Source organism: Cetorhinus maximus, chromosome 2, assembly GCF_964194155.1.
Source record: "Cetorhinus maximus chromosome 2, sCetMax3.hap1.1, whole genome shotgun sequence".
Taxonomy (NCBI): Eukaryota; Metazoa; Chordata; class Chondrichthyes; order Lamniformes; family Cetorhinidae; genus Cetorhinus; species Cetorhinus maximus.
Window position 1 is genome coordinate 113,961,429 of NC_135880.1, and position 16,122 is coordinate 113,977,550.

A 16,122-nucleotide genomic window follows, 5' to 3' on the forward strand; every position below is an offset into this window, starting at 1 on the left:
CACATGTTAAGAACAGTAAGTGTAAATTTCTCAACACACCCACTCCTCCTGCGCACCAATGCTGTCACCATGTTTTTCCTTGCATAATATGTACTTTATTGTAATATTGTTCTAGTACCTCACCATGCTACATTTTTTCCTTCAGATATTGCAGCCAGGTGCTCAGTAAAGAAGTTGATAATTATGTGACTGACCTGCTGAAAGAACTTGTCCGTTTCCAAGATCGCTTGTACCAAAAGGATCCAATTAAAGCTAAGAAAAAACGTAGGGTTGTCATGGGGCTGAGAGAAGTGTTGAAACATCTAAAGCTGAAAAAGCTGAAGTGTGTTATAATTTCTCCTAACTGTGAAAGAATACAATCCAAAGGTAAGTTGTTTGTAACTCTTCCTTTTACAGGATGTAGGAAGGGGAAAAATTGATGGGAACAGGGGTAGACCATTTAATGCACTGAGCCTGTTCTGCTATTCAATGATATCATGACTGATCTGTGACTTAACTCCCATGTTCTTTTAATGCTTTTGGTTAACAGAAGTATCAATCTTAGATTTAAAATTAACAATTGACCTAGAATCAGTTGCCATTTGCGGAAGAGTTCCGATCTTTTACATGTAGAAGAGCTTCCTAATATCATTCATGAAAGATCTGACTAATTTTTAGACTATGCCCCTTAGTCCTAGACTCCCCAGCCAACGGAAATAATTTATTTCTATCCACTCCATCTGCTCTCCTTAATATCTTCAACTTTGACCAGATCACCCCTTAACTGTTGTAAAATTCCAGGGAGTACAACTTTAGTTCATGCAATCTCTCCTTTTACTCTTACTTTCTGTAACTGTTCATAACATGTTAATGACCTGTGTACACAGACTGCCCCCACTGCCCGCCCGCCCGAAGTCTCTTTAGACTCCACTGTTTCTAGCTTTTCACCATTTAGAAAGCCTTCTGTTGTTGAGAGGTCCAAAATGGATTACCTCCCATCTGCCTACATTGAATTCCATTTGTCTGTTTGCTTAAATCTATTTGTATGCCTCTTTCTAATTTAATGTTTTCAACTGCACTGCTTACAGTACCACCTATTTTTGTATTATGGGCAAACTTGGATATATGTGGTTTTCTATCCCATCATCTAAGTTGCAAATAAATACAGTGAATGGTTGAGGCTCCAATACTAATCCTTGCGGGCTACCACTGGACACATCCTGCCAATTAGAGTACCTGCCTATTGCCCCTGTTCTGTCTTCTACCACTCGACTAATTTCCTAACCAGGTCAATATTAGCATGTTAGAAAGCCTTGTCATTTCTCTTAACTGTGGGTAGAAGATTGGCTGGCAGAAAACAGAGTATGCATAAATGGGTTGTTTTCTGGTTGGCAGGATGTGACGAGCTGAGTCCCGCAGGGGGGGCTATGCTGGGGTCTCCAACTTTTTACAATTTATATCAATGACTTAGATGAGGGGTGTGAAGGCATGGTAGCTAAATTTTCAGATGAGACAAAGATAGGTAGGAAAGTACGTTGTGAAGAGGACATAAGGAGGTTGCAGATGGATATAGATAGGTTGAGTAAGTGGTCATAAATATGACAGATGGAGTATAATATAACAGAGAACAGCTGCAGAATTCTGAGGTGCAGAGGGATCCAGGTCTTCTAGTGCATGAGTCACAAAGTTAGTATGCATTAAGAAGGCTAATAGACTGATGTCCTTTTATTACGAGAGGAATTGAACATAAAAGTAAGGATGCTATTAATAAGTTATACAGGGCGTTGGTGAGACCACATTTCGAATATTGTGTGCAGTTTTGGTTTCCTTATGTAAGGAAGGTTGTAAACGTGTAGGTTTACTGGATTGATACCTGGAATGAGCAGGTTATCTTATGAGGAAAGGTTAGATAGACTGGGTTTGTTTCCACTGGAGTTTAGAGGAGAGGGGGATGACTTTGTTGAAGTATATAAGATCCTGAGCTGTATTGACGAAGTGGACATGGAAAGGATATTTTCTCTTGTGGGTGAGTCTAGAATTAGGGGGCACTGTTTTAAAATTAGGGGTTGCCCTTTAAGAGAGAGATGAGGAGAAATTTTTTGAGGGCTGTGTGACTTTGGAACCCTGGCTCAGAAGGCAGTGGAGGCGGAGCGATTGAATATTTTTAAGGTGGAGGTAGATTGATTCCCTTGCCTAACAAGAATCTAAGGTTATCGGGGGAAGATGGGAATGTGGAATTCAAAACAAATAGATTAGTCATGATCTTAATGAATGGCAGAGCAGGCTCGAGGGGCCGAATAGCCTACTTCTGCTCCCATTTCATATGTTTGTAATTTGCCTTCAATTCCAAGAGCTTCAATTTTAGCTAACCGTCTCTAATGAAAGACTTTGTCTGATTGGAATGTTCCCCCCATATAATTTGCAGCTCTGGTTATTTCTTCAGAATATGCATTGGCCATCGTTGCACTTCAGATCACCTGAACAATTCCTTATACCCGCTTTAGCATATTTGGTTTGTCGTGTGCTTATCTTAATTCTGCCGTTTTCTTTGTGAAAATTTGAATTATCCATCGCTTTAATAAAGCAAAACTTCACAAACACACATAACAATATAATACATCAGATCTACTATGAAAATGTACATGATCAAAACTTGAGCAAGATGCACAATGCAAAGTTAATCTCACCAGCAAATTTACCCCAAAATTTGTCAATTCTGCTCAGCATCTTGCATATATGTTGGACACTTGCTCAACAATTAAACACCATGGCGGTGGAGCTGATTCATCTATCTTTGTCTGCCTACTGAATATGCTCCATAGAACCTCCTTACTATCGCACCCACTAGCAGGAACATCACAGAATCAATTGTTTCTATATCAATCAGTAATGCGGACACTGAACTTCTTTGCACATATAGACATTGGATTCAAAACTTTTGTCTGCTGGTAGACACAGTGAAGTCGTGCACTTAAAGAAGTTTGCTGCTTCAGAGTTGGGCATTGGTACACATGTAGGATCATCGCCTCTGCCAGATACAGCTGTTTCGACTTATGTGCAGTGCCAGAAACAGTTGGCAAGAGATTCTGCACCTCCCATGGCGAATGAATTATAGATTACCTGTAGAACATCCAATGAAAATGACACATCAGCATCATGTGAAGCAATCGCTCTTCACACCAAACATTTCGTGTGGCCTAACACCATAAATCCATTTGTTGATGGCTAAAATATTAACTCCATCATATTTAGAATCAGGCAGTTCAATGGAGCTCTACATCAAAGCTAATGATCAAGGCAATTTTATGACCTTGCTTTGCTTTATTAAAAGTTATGTAGCCATTCTTGGAAAAAAAAATATCTTTTTCTATTGATTATAGGCAGAGTAACAACATAAAAATATGAATATGCTTTGTAATTCCTCATCAGCAAATTGCTTCTCTTCCTTAATCATGCCATTATGATAATTCGCTGCCTAGTTTTTTTTTTCCCCCCCCCACTTCAACATTTTTTTTATTGATAAAGCCAGTTTTTTGCTTTAATGTAGCTTGCTTAAAAAAGTCCTAGTTCATCATCGGCAATAAAGATGCCATGGTTTTGCAACCAACTAAAATGTTAGAAACGTTATCACCGCCCCAGCTGTCAGTGCTTTCTGTGGGAATGCTGCATGCAGATCTGAGCTTAATGGCATGCTAGTTTTGAAGCCACTGATCCACTTGCAGAAACAAAGTTGTTTCCAAATTCTTAAGCGACAATTCATCTTTTCCAAAAAAATTATGCTGGGCAATCCAGGAAGATTGATTTCTAGCCTGCTTGAACCAGCTCAGCAAAGCTGATTCAATATCAGAACAACATTCCCTTTCTTTGACTGAAGAAATTCAGCTGATAATCGGCCATGATTCTCTTAATTTTCAGATAGTTGGAGAGGATGATGGAGGGGGTGTTATATTTCTGTACCGTGACTTAATTTATTCAGGATGTTCCTCTCCATATTCAATCTTTTTTTTTTTCTAAAATGGTCAGGGATTTCTGACTAATATTGTTCTCCAATTGCTCCTAAAACTGTTCTGTTTCAAGATCACTAGGTGGTTGGGATGAGGAAAATCATTTAACCATTATTTATTCAAAATCCATTCACCCATCTAGAAACTTTCTGAAGTTTTCCCATTGCAGCATCTAACTTTTTTAAAAATGCCCCCACAGCGAATACTGGAAGTCTGTTTTATATGTTGGATGCTCTTTGTGAAGAATTTCCTGTCATAAATTCCAATCTTTTTCTTTTACGAGTTTGTGTTCCTTTGTCCAACTTTTTGCAATTTAAAATAATAATCCAAGTTTATCTTTACCACACCCATAAATAAGTTGTATACATTGACAATATCTCCTCTTAGATTCTTTCTTTCAACATTGAAAAGCCCATATTTTCCTGATCTTTCCTTTTGACCTAGGCTGTTCGCCGCACTGACTCTCATTGCTTGAATGTCTCTTGTGTGTTAAAGTAACCAGAACTATGCATTGCACTTTAAGTGCAATCTGACCAAAGCACTTCAAAGTTCGATTGTGACTACCTCTGACTTGTATTCTACTGCTTTGGTTATGTAATTCAACATTCTATTGGCTTTATTAAATTCTGCTCTACATTGGTTAAACATTTTTTTTTGCTTATTTTAAGTTTCATCTGTCATTGTTCTGCCAACAAACTTGCTTTGTCCACTCATTCTATAGTTTCTGAACTGCCTCCTTAAATCCCACTGACCCACATAGTTGGTACTTTGACACTGAGCTTTTGAATCCAGGTCATTTTATATTAGTTGAAATATTAGTGCTCTCAACACCTAGTGTTGGAGTTGTCCTATTTTTAACATCCTTCAACCCCCTTTCCCACCTCCCTGCTGCCTTCCCAACATACTCCTTCAATGAATATTTGTTTCCTACCTTTCAGCCAGTTGATTATCCATCCCCAGGGTTAAATCTAAATCCCCACCACTTCGAATTTTTTAACTAAGAGACTTTCATGTAGATCTTTGTCAAATGTCTTTGGAAGTCTAGATGGATTCCAGCATCAGGCTTGCCATAGTTCAAGAGGCGTCGGCTCCACAAGGAAACCAAACTGAAAACTTTAAAGGCCAGCCAGGGGACAGGCTTTTGAACCTGCAGTAAATTTTATGTTTAAACCAAAGTTTGATTTCAAAATGAGGGAAATTGATGCTATTTGATTTTCCCTATTACTGAAGTTTGACTTGGAGGCTTTTCTTCCCGGATAAGAAGATTTGTACCCCGTTTATAAAAGCTTGCCTTAAAAACAACTACTTGCATTGTATGGTACCAAACCAAAGAAAAAATTGATCATAAGCTTGTTCAGAGTTTTTTTATTAAAGGGTCATAAAAGTGAAAGGGGCTTGGAGGCCTTTGAGAGGAAATTCCAGAGTCCAAACCTAGGTGACTGGAGGCATGTCTCACCAACGTTGCGGTGAAGAAAGGGGGGACGCACAGGTTGGAGTCTGAGAAAGAGAAAGTTAAGAAAGGATTGGAGGAGGTTTTAGCAGTAGTAGTTCAAACTGTGAAGATAACTAACTGTATGACCTTTGGGATACTGCACCACAAAATGCATTAAAGTGAAAACTGCGCATGTTTGTTTTAAACTACAAAGGTTTGGATGACCCTGTGCTAAAGAATCTTGGGCCAGGACAAACTTGACCACTGCATTTGCAAGAAGCAGACTATTAGATTTTTAAAACCTGGTTATGTTAGTAATGTTTAACATTTGCATTGTTTGTTTAAAATTTTTTTCTCCAGGTGGCTTGGATGACGCATTGCATATGATAATTGAAGTTGCCCGTGAACAAGAGATTCCATTTGTCTTTGCTCTTAATCGCAAAGCTCTAGGCCGCTGTGTGAACAAAGCAGTTCCTGTTAGTGTGGTTGGAATCTTCAGCTATGATGGCGCTGAGGTTAGTCAGAACCAAGATCAGTGATTCACTTTTCCAGTGGCATGAAGTAAATTTGTGTATTTCAGAAGGAACTCTGAAAAGATCTGCACAGAATATTTAATTTAAAAAAAACTAAGCAAGTCAATTGTATTCTGCAAATATCCTTTACCAGTACTGTTTATGCTGGTGTATGAAAATGCTGGTGTCCACTCAAAGATTTCCTGAAGTTATGAAATATAATTAAACAATTGATGTATTTGTTGATTGAAAAGTATCCTAAATTAATAAGAATACTTGTGCTTTAATTACCATGTTATTAAACCCCATTACTTATCCCTTAGTAGTAATGTTGTGGTAAGGCATTTTATATTTCACCCTGATTTGAGAATCCGAATCAAACTATCAGGGTTTGTACTTGAGGTTAACAAGTCGGTAATAGAGTGATGGAAATGGAATAAAAACCAGGGACCAATCTAGTGAACCTTCGCTGTGCTGTCTCCAATGCAAATATATCCTTCCTGAGATATGGAGACCAAGGGCTGAATTTTCCCAGAATTGCACTAAGTGTGGTAGCTGGCGGGTAAAATGGAGTCCTACCTGCCAATGAAAATGGCAGGTTTTCATGCCGCATCTTCCTGAACCTGCCTCATTTATATATTCACTCCTGCATAACATGCTGTTTCCATGGTGGGCAAACGTTCATTTGCTTGCTCGCCATCACCCTGCTGTTGCATCACGTCGGCCGCCATCAGCAAAGCGCTCACCACCGCTGCCTGGGAGACATGGCCAGCAAAGGAAAATGGACTACAGCCCCCCGCTTCAACCATGGGTCCCTCGAGCGACTGCTGGATGCTGTGGAGGCTGCCGGGATGTGCTCTACCCCCACTCTGGCTGCAGTATGGGTTGCAATGTCACCAACACGGCTTGGGAGGCAGTGGCAACTGTGGTCAGCACAAATGCCCCTGCAGAGGAGGACAGCCACCCAGTGCCGCAAAAGGATGAATGATCTCCTCCGTTCCGCCAGGGTAAGTCACACTTTTCATCACTCCCAATTTTCACTCACAAACCCATCACACGCCCACAGGGCCCTCACTCACTGCCAGTGCAAGGAGCATCACCACTCATTCTTTCACACACACCACCATTGTCCTCATCCCATCCATGTGACCACTCACCACCCACACAGGCCAGGCATACTTATCATCTGGCCCGGCAGGCATCCTGATACATTCTCCTCATCTCTATCCATGCAGGACAAACTGGCTCACAACAGGAGGGAAAGGTCGCCGACAGGTAGAAGGATGCCGGAATTCAAAGTTCTCTCAGAATTTGAAAACACCGCCATCCAGCTGGCCGGCGATGACCGGGACCGGTCCTGTGCTGACGGTGAGGTCGGTGCTGCTCTACCAAGTGAGGATCCAGCAGTGCACCATCCATCACACAACCATGCTGTGAGTATGTGTCCTCCTTCACAGGCCACTGCCATGCACTAATTATCTCCCCTTGCTTTCGCGAGCACATCTGGGAAGCAGCCGACAGAGTCCATGACCCAGAGCCTCCAAGCAAGCTCCGAAGAAACCTCCTGAAGAGGAATCTAGAGGCATCCTCCCTGAATTCCTGTCACAGCGCTCACCCATACCCTCCACCAGCGCAAAGACACACACCTCGGTGAGACCTAGCTTTAGTATAGCCTCAGGATCACGACCTGGTGAGCACATTGCACTTTCTGATTCACAGCAAGTGGAGGTAGGGACTTCCCAGGTCCCCAGCATTCTGAGGACTGCTGGAGGCCAGAACGTTACTGAATTTGATGACAAGCCTCTGGACTCGGTCATGTGACAGTTGCTGGAGCTGCAAAGGCAAGCTTGGGAACATCAGGATGAAATGTCCGCTGCACTCCTCAGATTGCAAGGCACGATGGAGGAGTCTGTCCGTCTTCAAGCTGAGGTGATAGCGCCAGCATTGCAACACACGAGGTCAACACTGGCAGGATGGCAGCTGCCATGGAGACCTTGGTCTAGGACGTCAATGCTGCACAGGCTTAACTCCATCGCTGAAGCCATAGTTGGCCTCCAACAGTGTGGACGCGAGAGGGGTGCTGGGCAGCTTGATCTCACTCCAGCTACCCTTTCCACTCATGGAGTCAGCCAGGGGCCCTCAGGCACCCGTAGGGAGGAAGATCAACAGGTGCACGCTCCGGGGCCATCCACCCAGGTAACTCTGGGAGTGATCAGCCCATCTGATTCCCCTCTTGTGACATCCGCAGATCCAGCTTCACAGATCGAGGAGGGTGCCACTGCCACACCGCAGGACCCTGAAAGCAGGCTGGGGCCCTCCAAGTCTCGGCCTTCCAGAGGACGCCCGCTAAAGTCATCACAGGGCGTCACAGTCAGCAGGCTGCCTCCACCTCCACTGTGGATGTCCAGGGAGCACCAAGACGTAGCGGCAGTGTTGGCACAGTTAAGGAGAATTAGCTCTTTTAGAGTCAACCAAATAAACTAAATTCACAGAATCAGGGACAAAACAAACAGCCCCTAAATTAGGGAACTGCAAGTTAAGGAGAATTAGTTGCACAGCCTGGGAACGGGTGTAAATCACTTGTACATAATGTTCACTATTGTCAATAAACTCCCAAGAATGTCTCCCTGCCTATGGCTCCTTGTTCTGATGAATAGTGTTCATGTCACTCAGACGTGAAACCTATCTGCATGAGATAAAGGCAGGTGTCTCAGCCCAGGGCCTCTTCCCTGTGCTCTGTGTGGCCTTCAGACCACAGTAATGGTCCAGCCTAACACTCCCTGGAAACATTGATGTCTGCACCGCGGCAGTGCTGGTCATTGCTGCCAGAATGTAGTGGGCAGGCGCCACATAGTTCTCTCATTCTCTGTGTGCTCTCAAGCACCTTTTTTAAGATGGGTCTGACCCCCATCACACTAGCATCCGCAACCAGTGATGCTATGTACCAGCTCCTGAAGGGCTGAGGTGCTGAAGGCAGACACAGCATCAGATGCGTCTAAAGTTTCATGACTGCATCTCTGAGATAGCCCTGATCATGGAGTGCAAGCAAGCTGCCCTCGGCCAGACAGGAGTCAGACATTCTCAGATCTATGGAGTGTCCTCATTGCATGTTGTTGTCATCATCCTCCTGTGATCGAATTAGGGCCTCCACTGCATCTCCATGACAGGAGCATTCTCTGAGGGTATTGGCGCTGCGATAAGCCAGACTGGAGTCAAACGTTCACAACTGCGATGTGAGAATCTACGGGGACACCTCACTGCATGTCGTCGTCATCCTCCACAAATCTGGCAGCTATGAGGGCCTCCTGAGTGCGCCTGCCTCATCTAGCCAGTGCGAGAGCCTCATCCCCATCGTCGTCACCACCGAGGACCCCCTCACCCTCACCCCCGTCAGCGTCCTCCTCATTGGAGGAGACATGCAGCTCCTCCATCTCCTCCTCAGCTAGCTCCGTTGCAGTGCCAGGTTGTAAAGGGTGCAGCAGTCGACGACGATGCATGACACCCTCTGTAGACTGTATTGCAGGGCTCCAGAATGGTCCAGACACCGGAATTGCATCTTCAGCATCCTGATGGTCTGCTCCACCAAGTTGCGAGCTGGTGCATGAGCCTCATTTTAGCACTGCTCTGCTGCAGTCTGAGGCCGCCGCACGTGTGTCATCAGCCACGGCCTCTGTGGGTAGCCTTTGTCCCCAAGGAGCCAACCTTGCGGCCTCTGTGGACTCTGGAAGACTGCAGGGATCTGTGAGCAACTCAGGATGTAGGCATCGTGCACACTCCCTGGAAAATGTGCACATACCTGCAGGATGCGTTTCTGGTGATCGCATACCAGCTGCATGTTCAGTGAGTGGAAGCCCTTGCGGTTGATGAAGTCCACTGAGTGTAGTGATGGAGACCTGAGTGCCATGTGAGTGCAGTCAATCGCTCCCTGCACCTGTGGGAATCCCGAGATCAGGGCGAATCCAATCCTTGCATCCTGGCTGTCCCGGTCCTGGGCGAAATGCACAAAGTTGTATACCATGGAGGAGATGGCATCCGTGACCTCATGGATGCATTTGTCGGCGGCAGATTGTGAAATCCCACAGAGGTCACCTGTGGAGCCCTGAAAGGAGCCACTGGCTTAAAATTTGAGCGCCCCGGTCACTTTCCCAGCCACTGGCAGTGGATGCCCTCCATGTCCTCTTGGCGCCAAGTCCTGCTGTGTGGCAGATGTGAGCCACCAGGTCCCTAGACTTGGAATGGCAGACGGCGTCTACAAACCCTATGGTGTCGCTAGGCACCAACCAGCCTCAGCTCGCTGTCGTTCCTGGGAATTGTGTGCTTTAGCCCCTGCTGCCCCTTCTTCATGAGGTTGCTGCTCCTGCCTTTGCTCAGCCAGGAGCCTCAGTCGCTCTCTGTAGGCCATCAGGCATAGAGCTAGGTCACCAGGATCAATGATCCTGACGTGCTCCTTCTGCAGCATGAAAGAGAGAGAGACACATGTGGTTATCATGGCGGTACTTAGCACCTTTCCTGGCCCTATGTGACCGCCCCTTAATGCTTTCCGGACTGTGCTGGTCACCCATCGGATGGCCAGAGGTGTGTGCGCTGCATGGTTGCTCTGTCAACCTGTGACATGGGGGACACTGGTCCAAACCAGGATGCTGATATTGCAAGGGGCTGAGAGCCTCCAGCAGTGACTGCTACATGACCAGCGTTGGTGAGGAGATTGTACAACGTGTGCAGTCCAGCTGCTCAACGGTCCAATAAAGTGGTGGCGGACTTGAAGTCTGCAGGGGGTGGTGGTAAGATGTGGAGTGCTTGGTGGCCCTTTGGTGCCTCTGCGTTGCTTGCATAGGCAAGCAGGCTAGGAACCTGCCCCAATGATATCACTGTGGCTGCGCTTGATCTGTCTCAGCTGCGGAGGCATGGTCAGTTTATACAGGTGTCCCTAATGCATGGCCACTCCCCTCGCTTACCCTGCCCCCCATACACACACACACGCTGCTTCCGAGGCTGGCCAGCACTTGCTCCTGGACACCACTACCCCTAGCAGTTACCTGCGGAGCCAGGCATCAGTTTCCCCTGCGCCACCGCGCGCGCGCCCCCCCCAGCGCCCCTGAGGCTTGTAAACAACAGGCAATCCATGGAGAATGCTGCTCTCACCTTAGTACCCCCGAAGTGAATGCCACCAAGTGCACCTCGCCTATATTCTGTTGTGAAACACGTAGGCGTGCTTTCCCTCCGACATGGATGGACGATACAGTAGGGTTCCAAGAGCCTGGCGGGATGGCCTTTTTAATTATATGCTAATATATTACAATTAGCTCCCTGCCAACCGATGGCAGGCAATGCAGCCTGCTGTAGGCACTGTTGTGAAGTGGGTCCTGCCATATTTTCCGCGCAGGCCACCTATCACGCCCGCTGCCAGTGGGCTTGGAAAATTCCACCCCAAAACTGCACACAGTATTCCAGGTGTGGTCTTATCAAAGCCCTGTACAATGGTAGCAAGACTTCTCTGTTTTTGTACTCCAACCCCCTTGCAGTAAAGGCAAACATGCCATTTATCTTTCTAATTGCTTGCTGCGCCTCCATGCTAACTTTATGTGCCTTGTACGAGTGCACCCAAGTACCACTGAACATCACCATTTACAGTTTTCACACTTAAAAATAAGTAAACAACCTCACACTTCCCCATGTTATATTCCATCTGTCACTCTGTTGCACACTCACTTAATCTATCCCTATCTCTTTGCAGCCTCTTTGTGTCATCCTCACTGCTTACATTCCCACCTAGCTTTGTGTCATAAGTAAACTTAGTATATTAGACATTATAATACCTATTCTCAGTCCCTTCATCTAAGTCATTAATATGGATCGTAAATAGGTGAGGCCCCAGTACTGATCCTTACAGCACTTCACTAGTCACAACCTGCCAAATTAAAAATGCCATATTTATCCCTACTCTTTGCTTCCTGTCCACTAACCAATCCTCTGTCCATGTTATCTAAATGGGACTGGAGGAAATTGCAGAGGTACGGAGGGGTGGAGCCCATTGAGAGATTTGAAAACAAGAATGAGAATTTTAAAGTTAGGATGTTGCTTGACCAGGAACCAACGTAGATCAACGAGCATGAATGATAGGTGAACAATGCTTGGTGCAAGTTAAGACATGGGCAGCAGAGTTTTGCATTACCTCCAAGTTTATGGAGGATAAATGTAGAAAACCAGCCAGGAGTGTGTTGCAATAGTCAAGCCTGTAGGTGACAAAGGCATGAAAGAGGGTTTCAGCAGCAGATGAGCTGAAACAGAGGAGAGATGGGGTGATGTTACGGAGGTGGAAATAGGCAGTCTTAGTGACTGCAGCAGTCAGAAGTTATTGCAGGGCCAAATATCCCACCAAGGTTGCAAACTGGCTGGTTTAACCTCGGGATGTTGCCAGGGAGAGGGACGGAGTCAGTCACTGGGGAACAAAGTTTTGAGCAGGGACTGAAAAAAATGGTAAAAGTAAAATGTGGATGCTGGAAATCTGAAATAAAAACAGAAAATGCTGGACAGGGCCATCTGTTACTTGTTTTTGTTTTGCTTTCACAGAGTGCTAACCCTTGTTCTCTTACTAACACATTCTGCCATCTTACCTTTATGGCACTATCAGGACCTTCTTTAGTCTTTACCTCAACCATTAACACTCCCTTTGTCCTGTGTCCATGACGTCTTAGTCAAATTTCTCCTTAGCTCCCATCCATCCCTGACCTTCTATTTCACTCCACCCACTCTTAAATAGTATAAAATCCACTTTAGCTCTGCAGAAGTCATATAGACTCAACGTTAACTCTGGTTCTCTCTCCAGAGATGCTGCCAGACCTGCTGAGTTTTTCCAGCATTTTCTGTTTTTATTACTGAAAACAATGGTTTCAGTCTTTTCAATATTTAATTGGAGGAAACTTGTGCAATCCAGTACTGGATGCCAGATAAACAGTCTGATAATTTAGCAACAGTGGAGGAGTCAAGAGGTGGTGCTGAGGGAGAGCTGAGTGTCTTTGGCGTATATGTGAAAACTAATGCTATGCTTTTCGGATGATGTCGCCAAGAGGCTGCGTGTAGATGTGAAATAGGGGAGGACCAAGAATAGATCCTTGGGGGACACTGGAGGTAGTGATATGGGAGCAGGAAGAGATGCCATTGCATTGACTCTCTGCATGCGATTGGACAGATAATATTAGTCTCCTAGATTCCAATAACTTTTTAAAGAGATTCAAGCTTCCAGTTATTAGCTGAAAGAATGACCTGATAAGATTTCATGTTTTAAAACCTCTACTGTAACAGACGACTAAAAGAAAACTATTTTCTTTTTGTAGGCAACTTAAAAGTATAAGTACAGAAAGTGATATTTCCCTTGTATTCTTAGCACCCATTGCAATCTCCACAGAATTACAGTCCTTTTAGCAAACAGTCCTCAGCTGCTCCTAGCTTCCACTGAGTTCCCATATCCCCCTTTAGGCAAGAAGTAACTTCAGGTGACTGTCTCCAAGTGCTTTCTTCAGTTTTCATAGAGTTCCTTACATCCACCATCAGTAGTAAAGCCTGTCCAATGATCTTTCTTCCCCTCCCTCATGTCAGCTCGAATCTTCTGGAATCTGCAGCAGGCTGCAAGATGCATATCTTCAATTAGAGACCATATCCCTCCCGCAACCAGCTGTGGTAACTTGCAAAGTCAAGCAGCCTTTGCTCTGCTGACCATACAGAACCTCTGCTGTATGTCTGTGATATTCATTGATTTGTAGGGAAGCCTGTAACCTGACCTCAAAATGACCTCCTTTGCTCACTGTCACATGGTAACATGAAACACATTAACCTTGTACCTAGACAGAAATACCAATTGGCTATCTTTGAGCCCCACTCCCATTCACCTTTTAGAAGTAAATGAACAGTCTACAACAGACCTGTTTACAACCCAGTTTCTAGGCATCTTTATGGGACTTCAAGAAACTCAGGATCCACTCATGGTAATCTGAGACTGCTGCCATTGTCTCTCAGCATAAATACCTTGCACCACCACCTTAGAGATGAAAGGAAGGTTCGGATTGCTTTACTGACAATCAAAGCACCTAGGCTCACTATAAGGCAGATTTCAGAACTGTCACATGGCCCCCTTCATTTACCCTAACTTTATTATATTTTGGGACTATAGCTTTAATCTTATAAACCTCAATTGTGACAACAAGAATAGAACCGGCATGGATTGGTTGGGCTGAACTGCCTGTTTTTGTACCATATATCCTATGACCCAGGTGAGAGCAATCCCTCTGAACTAGATGATGTGTTGGAGAAAAATGGTGTGGTCAACTGTGAAAAGCTGCAGATAAGTCAAAGCATGAGAGGTGAAAATTATACCTGTGTCACAGACACATAGGATATCATTTCTGACTCTGATAAGAACTGGTTTGGTATTATCAGAGGTGGACACCTGATTGGAAAATACAAACATGAAATTCCAGGAAAGATGGTCATAGATCTGGGAGGTGACAACAAGCTCCATTACTTTGGAGAGGAATGGGTAGTTTGAGATTGGATGGTCATTTGCAAGGACAGAGGACTCGAGGGTTGTTTTTCCTTGAGGAGAGGGGTGATGATGGCAGATTTTAAGAAGAGAGGGACAACACCTGAGGAGAGAGAACCGTTAACAATATTGGCTAAATGGGAACCACAAAGATGTTGGGTGGTTAGCATTTTATGGGAGTAGGCCTCATGGACAAAAACAAAGAGAAGTTACAGGAGATAGGAGAGAAACTAGAGAAAGAATAGAGTTCAGGTCTTGGTGGGCGTTGGGGCGGATGGTGAGGGGAGCTTTAGAGGAAGTTTAGCCTGATGGGTTCGTGGAAGGGAGGGACATGGCAGAGACAGCTGATTGGATGGTTTTGATCTTAGTAACAAAGAAGTCCATGAGCTACTTACAGTTAATTGTTGGAGGTGAGGGGGGAGGAGATAGTTAGCAATGGAGAAAAGGAGCTGGGGGTTATCTTTGCATTCCTGGATGATCCTGTTTTTAGCAGACAAGAGAAGGACTTGACTGTTTTATGTGGTCCAGCCAGATGTGGTGATTGGTTTGGGAGCAGAGATGAAGACTGTCACCATGGGAGCAGCCAGGGTGAGAGTATTTGTTTTATTGGGGACTAGGGCATCAAAGGTAGAGGTGAGGGCATGGTTGAGCAAATCAGTAGCTGCAGAAATATTGTGGTGAACAGAGGGCCAAAAACTAGTTAGTTGTAAGTGAATTGGCTAATTTTTTTTTCCAGGACAGCTACAGAATATTTGGAGCATGGAAGGAGGATGTAGATGATGAATGTTACAAGGAAGTGCTCATGGATGGCCTTATCTGTGATTATACGATACAATCAGCAAGACCACATGAGGTGGAAAGGTCAAGGGATGCTTGGCAAATATTGTTTGGGGAATTTACATGGAGGGAGGGATTTAAAGTGGATAACAAGACAGTGAACTCAGGATAAGATAAGATGGAGAGACAAAGAATCGGAATATCGTTTGGGTATCCTTCAACAAATATTACACCATATCTTCTCTCTTGAACATTATTATGCCAACCAATGTTCTCTTTTTCAGTATATCAGGAATGTCAGGACATTCCAGATTATTTAATCCACTGGAACTACCACTTTCTGCTGTGTGTATTAAAATCAGTAGGGCATCTCAGACTAATTGTTAATATCAGCTACAGTATAACTTCAGGGAAAGTGGTAGGAAGGTGCATTTCAGAAGGGCCCAGAGAGCTGGTTGGTCTTCCAGGGAACTTTTAAAACTTTGAACAGAATGTTTTTAATGTAATTAATTGAAGGTGTCAACCTCTGCGCCTTTTGTGGGATCCTGCGTGCCCAGAGCACTCTGGTACCTGGATACTGGTCAAACATGGGTTAACAAGGACTATGTTGCCAACTGCACATTGCAATCGGCTGCCATCATTGTCAGGTCCTCAACTACACAGTTTTTAAAATTCTTTCACAGGGCATGGGCGTCACTGGCTAGGCCAGCATTTTTATTGCCCATCCCTAATTGCCCTTGAGAATGTGGTGCAGCAGAAATGTACTCAGTCTACATGTGGCTCTTTATTGATGCTGTTAGATTGTGAGCAATCTTAATGGTATAGGATAGCACTTACATGTTGATCTAAAACTGCTGGCCTCTTCCGGGTTAAAGGCTATTT

The 16,122-nt window shown here is 44.6% G+C and overlaps 1 protein-coding gene across 3 annotated transcripts in view; it reads left to right on the forward strand.

The window, feature by feature from the left end:
* Positions 1–16,122, forward strand: part of LOC144696894 (uncharacterized) — an 86,186-nt gene that overhangs the window by 62,013 nt on the left and 8,051 nt on the right. For all 3 annotated transcript variants that reach the window (XM_078568600.1, XM_078568610.1, XM_078568616.1), the window contains 2 exons: positions 146–366; positions 5,776–5,930. In XM_078568600.1, the coding sequence (XP_078424726.1) occupies positions 146–366; positions 5,776–5,930 (376 nt within the window). The remainder of the gene's footprint in view (positions 1–145; positions 367–5,775; positions 5,931–16,122) is intronic.